At 41.7% G+C, this 8,298-nt stretch overlaps 1 protein-coding gene across 1 annotated transcript; it reads right to left on the bottom strand.

Annotated features, from left to right (window-relative positions):
• Positions 1-645: 645 nt before the first annotated feature.
• On the bottom strand, positions 646-7,094 carry LOC120066129 (L-amino-acid oxidase-like). The gene is made up of 8 exons (XM_039017268.1): positions 6,041-7,094; positions 5,333-5,541; positions 5,088-5,200; positions 4,420-4,621; positions 4,210-4,278; positions 2,235-2,371; positions 1,588-1,885; positions 646-1,289 (listed from the first exon to the last, which is right to left on the bottom strand). Exons 1-8 carry the CDS (start codon positions 6,069-6,071, stop codon positions 813-815), a joined length of 1,536 nt encoding a protein of 511 aa, XP_038873196.1. The 5' UTR covers positions 6,072-7,094; the 3' UTR covers positions 646-812.
• Between the last annotated feature and the right edge of the window lie 1,204 nt (positions 7,095-8,298).

Genomic DNA, 8,298 nt, shown 5'->3' with positions numbered 1-8,298 from the left:
TTTGGAGGAGAAAGGGGGAGGCTTGCAAGCCGAAGAACACCATCCCAACCGTGAAGCACAGGGGTGGCAGCATCATGGTGTGGGGGTGCTTTGGGACTGGTGCACTTCACAAAATAGATGGCATCAATGAAGGAAGGAAAATTATGTGGATATATTGAAGCAACATCTCAAGACATCAGTCAGGAAGTTAAAGCTTGGTCGCAAACGGGTCTTCCAAATGGACAATGACCCCAAGCATACTTCCAAAGTTGTGGCAAAATGGCTTAAGGACAACAAGTCAAGGTATTGGAGTGGCCATCACAAAGCCCTGACCTCAAGCCTATAGAAAATTTGACTGAAAAAGCGTGTGCGAGCAAGGAGGCCTAAAAACCTGACTCAGTTACACCAGCTCTGTCAGGAGGAATGGGCCAAAATTCACCCAACTTATTGTGGGAAGCTTGTGGAAGGCTACTCGAAACGTTTGACCCAAGTTAAACAATTTAAAGGCAATGCTACCAAATACTAATTGAGTGTTTGTAAACTTCTGACCCACTGGGAATGTGATGAAAGAAATAAAAGCTGAAATAAATCACTCTACACTATTATTCTGACATTTCACATTCTTAAAATAAAGTGGTGATCCTAACTGACCTAAGACAGGGAATTTTTACTCAGATTAAATGTCAGGAATTGTGAAAAACTGAGTTTAAATGTATTTGGCTAAGGTGTATGTAAACTTCTGACTTCAACTGTACGTGTTCTCTCTTCTCCAGAGTATACAGACATACGCTTCCACCGGTGGATTAGAGTATATACTGTACTGCACCCGTTCTCTACTCTCTGAGGTTATTGATATTTCTAGCTGCCCTTAGAGCAGACTTCATGGCCGTCTCTATCCAGGCATGAGGCAGGGCTGTGTGCTCCCCAGCAAAGTGGATCCTATTGTCGTTCCTGAACAGTTCTGAGGCGTAGTCTATATGTTGGTACGGGGTGAAGAGGGCAAACGCCCCAAGACTATAGGGATCCAGCGCCCACTTCTTCACCAGCCCTCCAATGCAGAGTGGCCGTATGCCCTCCCCGTGGATCTTGACAAGGTCCTCCAGCACCAGACCCTGCAGCTCCTCGTCATTCACCCCCTGAAAGAGGGTGGAATCATCCGAGAAAGTATAGGAAGCCAAGAGGGCCCCGATGTCCGTGTTAGGGAATCTGTGGCTGGGGTAGTAGATGAAACGAGAGTGCATATCCGTGATGCTCCTCCCTCCATTGATGCCCTCCTTCTCCCAGAACCTCTCACTGAATATCAGGACCACCTTCATAATGATATCAACTTTATTAATAGCCTTTCTCATTCGAACAGTTTCAAATAACAGGATCAAACTATCAGAATGCACCGTGCGTAATACACCAATTCCTGTATTGGGGACCCAGAGGACTGCAAATGTTAATGCTAGCTCAGTAACCCCTGGTTCAACTAATCATTGAGCGTTTGATTAGGTGCATCAGGGGTGTTAGTGCTGGCAAGAACAAAAATGTGCAATCACCAAGGCCCCCCTCCAGACCTAGAATTGAGAAAACTTAAACTACACTATATTACACTGCAACTCTTACCTTGGTGGAGCTATCATAGTGCAGCGAACGCAGCGCCTCCATCTTATCTGCTGAGAGCGGGGGCTGAAAGTCGATAAAGAGAGTAGCCTTGGCGGTGGCTGTCACCAAGGTGTAGTCTACTGTCAGGTGGGTGAGGGAGGATGGTTTGTTCCAGAGATGGTGGTCTTGGTAGGACACGGTCACTTTATTGCTGGTCTGACTGATACGTTTCACCTTGGAATTTAGGTGGATGGTGCCCTTCAAGTCCTCGCAAATGGCATTGGGTAGTTTGTCAAACCCGCCTGTCACCTCAAAGTAGCTGGAAAAAAAAAAAAATATTCACACTGCTGTAAAGCTTGGGCATTCAGGCTATACCGCACATGTGTAAATGTGTTGTAACCAAAGTGGTGAGGCAGTGGTGCCTAGTTTTATCTGAAAGAGCAGTTGTGGGTCCAGGCTTTTGTTCCAACCAAAAAGTAACATCTCTATACGCGTGTGTTAAATGATTTACAGTCTTCATTCAAGGCGTAGCTGCATCAGGTTTGCGACTGTGGTTGGAACGAAAGCATAGACCCACACCGACCCTCTGCAGAAATAATTGAACTCTACCAAGTAGGGCTCTCTATAATCAGATGATTGTGGTGTATATACAGAAGGGTCATTCTTACAAAGTCTCATCATTGATATCAGACTGATCATACAGTGCCTCTGTGAGTGCAGTGTAGAATAAACTGTTCTCATTCAGAATATCCCCAATCATCCGCAAAGCACCACGACTCAGATTGGCCTCCTTCACAAGATACTCCTGTCAGAAACAAACCATTTAGACTTAACATTAGCTGTACTGTATATGTAGAATGGCTGGATGAAAGGGTCTACGTTCAAAGGCATACAGTTGAAGTCGGAAGTTTACATACACTTAGGTTGGAGTCATTAAAACTCGTTTTTCAACCACTCCACAAATTTCTTGATAACAAACTATAGTTTTGGCAAGTCGGTTAGGACATCTACCTTGTGCATGACAAGTAATGTTTCCAACAATTGTTTACAGACAGATTATTTGACTTATAATTCACTGTATCACAATCCCATGGAGTCAGAAGTTTACATACACTAAGTTGACTGTGCCTTTAAACAGCTTGGAAAATTCCAGAAAATGTTCTTCTGATAGGCCTAATTGACATAATTTGAGTCAATTGGAGGTGTACCTGAGGATGTACTTCAAGGCCTACCTTCAAACTCAGTGCCTCTTTGCTTGACATCATGGGAAAATCAAAAGAAATCAGCCAAGACCTCAGAAAAAAGATTGTAGACCTCCACAAGTCTGGTTCATCCTTGGGAGCAATTTCCAAACGCCTGAAGGTACCACGTTCATCTGTACAAACAATAGTACGCAAGTATAAACACCATGGGACCACGCAGCCGTCATACCGCTCAGGAAGGAGACGCATTCTGTCTCATAGAGATGAACGTACTTTGGTGCGAAAAGTGCAAATCAATCCCAGAACAACAGCAAAGGACCTTGTGAAGATTCTGGAGTAAACAGGTACAAAAGTATCTATATCCACAGTAAAACGAGTCCTATATCGACATAACCTGAAAGGCCGCTCAGCAAGGAAGAAGCCACTGCTCCAAAACCGCCATAAAAAAGCCAGACTACGATTTGTAACTGCACATGGGGACAAAGATCGTAATTTTGGAGAAATATCCTCTGGTCTGATGAAACAAAAATAGAACTGTTTGGCCATAATGGCCATTGTTATGTTTGGAGAAGAAAGGGGGAAGCTTGCAAGGCGAAGAACACCATCCCAACCGTGAAGCACGGGGGTGGCAGCATCATGTAGTGGAGGTGCTTTGCTCCAGGAGGGACTGGTGCACTTCACAAAATAGATGGCATCAATGGAGGAAGGAAAAGTATGTGGATATATTGAAGCAACATCTCAAGACATCAGTCAGGAAGTTACAACTTGGTCGCAAATGGGTCTTCCAAATGGACAATGACCCCAAGCATACTTCCAAAGTTGTGGCAAAATGGCTTAAGGACAACAAAGTCAAGGTATTGGAGTGGCCATCACAAAGCCCTGACCTCAATCCGATAGAAGATTTGTGAGCAGAACTGAAGAAGCATGTGCGAGCAAGGAGGCCTACAAACCTGACTCAGTTACACCAGCTCTGTCAGGAGGAATGGGCCAACGCTTGTGGAAGGCTACCCGAAATGTTTGACCCAAGTTAAACAATTTAAAGGCAATGCTACCAAATACTAATTGAGTGTATGTAAACTTCTGACCAACTGGGAATGTGATGAAAGAAATAAAAGCTGAAATAAATCATTCTCTCTACTATTATTCATAGTAGACATTTCACATTCTTAAAATACAGTGGTGATCCTGACCTAAGACATGGAAATTGAAAAACTGAGTTTAAATGTATTTAGCTAAGGTGTATGTAAACTTCCGACTTCAACTGTATATGCAAAATGTATACATAATGTTGTAATAATGTTACAATCAATATCAACCCATCACATTCTCATTTACTCAAAGCAGCTGCTGTATCTTGTCTGGTGTCATCACTCAAAATGGATTATCTCAAAGAAGCCAACCATGTACAGTAGGACTACAAGTAAGATGTTTCTTTCTTTACCTTTACAGAGAACATGTCATATTTGTCCAGCATGGCACGGCAGCCATTGTTCTTCACATAATCTCTTATCTGCAACAAATCATGTATAGCTCATGTATTTGTCATGTACATTTTGTGATAAGATGTCACCGCAACTGTTCAGGAGAATCGAAAATAGTTTACTGTATTGGACCCTAAAACCCTATTTGATTCCACTGCATCTGCACCAACCTTCTGCAGAGACAAGTCGAAGAGCTGATCAGCTGACTTCCCTCTCTCATCTTCATTCAAGGGATAGTTGAGGACGTCTGGGTCCCCTTTCACCTGATAGTTTTTGTGCAGCAACCCATTCACCAAATAGTAGGTATTAATGTCATCCTCAATGAATGGGTTCAGACTAAGGCCTGCATTGTTTGCAATCTTCAACAGAATTCTATGGAGTGAGATATCTTATGGTTAACATTGAAATGTTGATGGGAAAAGTGAGCACATGATGTCATTCCCCATGCAAATCATTTTTGATAAGATACTTAACTTTTTTGCAATAATAAACAGTAAGAGATATTGTGATACCTTTGTATTGTGGCTTATAGAACTGAATGTCTGACTTCATTCAAGATCATTCTGAACTGCTTTATTTCCTGTTTTTACAACTCTGAATCTCTCACGTCTACATAACTCTGAATCTCTCACGTCTACTACTAGAACTACCCCATGACCAACATTGCAACACTCTGACTCATATCTATCATATGGTGTTGGGTTCAAGAGCAAGAAATGTGATTCAGAAAATCCCCATGGAAAACACGATTTCAATTCACTTCATGAAACCATTTGAATTCAAATTCAATTGACCCTAACCCTGCAATGATAAGTCAAGGATAACAGGCCTTACTCACGTATGGAAGTTAGGGATCCTCATGGCACCAAGTTCTGCGTACCAGTGCTCTCCCTTAGGTCTGTACGTCTCTACCCGTCCTCCAATACGATTGCTTGACTCTATTATGGTTACCTGGTGGTCCAATAAAAGTCATTAAAGTGATCATGTACTGCACATGCACTATTTGTAATAGGTGTTATACTGACACAGAAGTGTGACATTCACATTGTGTTTAGATACTGTTCAGTGAATCTGGGTGACTACCTTGTGTCCTGCCTCCTCCAAAAACTTTGCTGCTGTCAGGCCAGCCATGCCAGCCCCAATGATGGCAATATGATGAGATGTGTTGGTGTGGGGGAGACCCTTGTCCACTATTCTAAGTAGCTCGTTGTAGTCTGAGTCTTGTAGGCAATCAGATAGAGGGTCCTTTCCATTCACACTGGAAACTATGACCACAACTATGGCTAGAGAGACTAGGGGAGGCCAGAAATAGATCATGGAAATCAAATGAATAACAAATAAGAGATCAATTATCAGTAATTGCAAGAATGTAAATGGCAACAATGAACAGCACAATAATAGAAATCAAAATAATTTGTGCATATTAGTCATTTTTGCAGAATGTAACAACATCCCTTTCTTTACTTCTCAACAATGTGGAAATACCAACAAAGTTACTGGTTCAAATTGAATGGTGAAGTTACTGGTTCACATTGAATGGTGAAGTTACTGGTTCACATTGAATGAAGTTACTGGTTCACATTGCTTGCATTAATCAATCTAAGATAAATCAGTCTCTTATGTGGCATTTGACAGCATGCTCAGCTATACATTTTGAATGTGTAGGCTAAGTTGAGTGCACATTGAAGACCATAATAAACTATGACTAATCTATGAATCAAGCTGTCATCATAGGCTATGAGAACATAATGATGTTTAGAAGAAAAAGGATATAATCAATCAAATACTTACAGTATTTACACAGAGCCAAGTAGGCGATCATCCTCACTCCAAAGCCCAATTACTTCCAAAGGTAAATTATAGCAAAACTAAACCTATTTTCTTCTGATAAAGTTGTACGCTGGTGTTATTTTCGAGTCTCTAACCGCTCACCTTACCTGAGAAAGAAAATAGTTTTCTGTTTCATTTGTTTTATAAGTAAATTGAACTGCATTGTGTTCATGTGTCTATCAGAATGATGTGTACTCACCCTGTTCTTCTGTCAAATGGCAATAAGCTGCCGACTTGTCTTTTTATAAGGATGTATCAGGCAATCAAGAGTAAGAAAGATTGCATCATAATAAGTTCTTATTTCCGTGAATTGTATAACTGGATAACAAAGTGTTTGATATGGCAGATAATTCATGTTTTGAGTTAGCCTGGTGGTGTTGTATAGACATTAAAGGGGCAATCAATCCACAAAGCTGCATAAAATATAGTTTGTTGTCTCACCTTTGTGTGAATAGCACTCAATGGAAGCAACAGTGCTTCACAGCTATGCTCTTTGTCCCCCTAAAGAAATCTGAACACGGAGCTCTCTTTTAAATGACAGGTCTGGATGATGTCGTGAATCAGCCTGGTCAATATGACATGACACCTCCAATCTCCCGAGAGGACTCTGGCAACACTGAAACCAGGAAGAATAAGAAGAAGCGGAAGGAGGACAGGAAGGAAGAAGACCCAACCATAAGCAGCTAGAGAACAGCTTGACCCAGTTAAAGGCAGGGAGGAAGTGACTGGTGTGGGTAGACTGTATGCAGATGCTCCTCTGCTGGAGAACGGAGGTTCATCTAATATAGCAACACCCCCGTTAAACTCAAGCCCTGGGTTATAGCTGCCGGATGGCATGTGGGCCTTTGAAACGGATGACACCACAGATTGTTCTCATGTATGAAGGAAACAATGTGTTAACCTACCTGCGTAGACACCACGTGTAAAAGGAGTCAAAGTGTTATGTAACTTATTTTTATACATATTTTTTATTTAACCTTTCTTTAGCTAGGCAAGTCAGTTAAGAACACATTCTTATCTACAATGACGGTCTACACCGGCCAAACCTAGGCCAATTGTGTGCCACCCTGTGGAACTCCCAATCACAGCCGGTTGTGATACAGCCTGGATTTGAAACGCCTCAAGCACTGATATGCAGTGTCTTAGACCGCTGCGCCACTCGGTTTAAACTTTGCTTAAACATCACGTGTGAGAGGGAGGATGTGATGTGTGGCTGTAGTCAAGAGAGGCCTCGGCTTGGGAAAAATGTATACATGCCAATGTAAAAGATAGGGAAAGGGAAGATTCTAGGACTGACAGAGCAGGAGCTGATTGCTGTATTATAAGTGTGAAGACTTTGAGGCAAGGTAAGCACAGAGCTTAATTACTAAAGCAACTGTAGAGTGTAATTGCTATTAAAAATGATCTATTAAATCCATCAGTTGCGAAGCTGAGGAACAAAAAAAGGAAGTGTTACTGGTTTTTATTAACTATTTAGTGGAAGTGGAAATTCATCCAAAAACACGATCTTTGTCCCCATGTGCAGTTGCAAACCGTAGTCTGGCTTTTTTTAGTCTGGCTTCTTCCTTGCTGAGCCGCCTTTCAGGTTATGTTGATATAGGACTCATTTTACTGTGGATATAGATACTTTTGTACCTGTTTCCTTCAGCATCTTCACAAGGTCCTTTGCTGTTGGTCTGGGATCGATTTGCACTTTTCGCACCAAAGTACAATCATCTCTAGGAGACAGAACGCGTTTCCTTCCTAAGCGTTATGACGGCTGTGTGGTCCCATGGTGTTTATACTTGCATACTATTGTTTTGTTATAGATAAACGTGGTACCTTCAGGCATTTGGAAATTGATTCCAAGGATGAACCAGACTTGTGGAGGTCTACAATAATTTTTTCTGAGGTCTTGGCTGATTTATTTTGGTTTTCCCATGATGTCAAACAAAGAGGCACTGAGTTTGAAGGTAGGCCTTGAAATACATCCACAGGTACACCTCCAATTTACTCAAATGATGTCAATTAGCCTATCAGAAGCTTCTAAAGCCATCATTTTCTGGAATTTTCCAAGCAGTTTAAAGGCACAGTCAACTTAGTGTATGTAAACCTCTGACCCACTGGAATTGTGATACAGTGAATTCTAAGTGAAATAATCTGTCTGTTGGAAGAATTACTTGTGTCATGCACAAAGTAGATGTCCTAACCGACTTGCCAAAACTATAGTTTGTTAACAA

Source organism: Salvelinus namaycush, chromosome 21, assembly GCF_016432855.1.
Source record: "Salvelinus namaycush isolate Seneca chromosome 21, SaNama_1.0, whole genome shotgun sequence".
NCBI lineage: Eukaryota > Metazoa > Chordata > Actinopteri > Salmoniformes > Salmonidae > Salvelinus > Salvelinus namaycush.
This window is presented reverse-complemented; position numbering and strand designations above follow the sequence as displayed.

Excerpts from the sequence above, each read along its gene's own strand:
- LOC120066129 (XM_039017268.1), bottom strand. The coding sequence starts at position 6,071 with ATGATCGCCTACTTGGCTCTGTGTAAATACT. Across the intron at positions 5,201-5,332 it reads TGGAGGAGGCAGGACACAAG|GTAACCATAATAGAGTCAAG; the intron begins GTAGTCACCCAG and ends TTGGACCACCAG. Across the intron at positions 4,622-5,087 it reads AGGATCCCTAACTTCCATAC|AATTCTGTTGAAGATTGCAA; the intron begins GTGAGTAAGGCC and ends CTCACTCCATAG.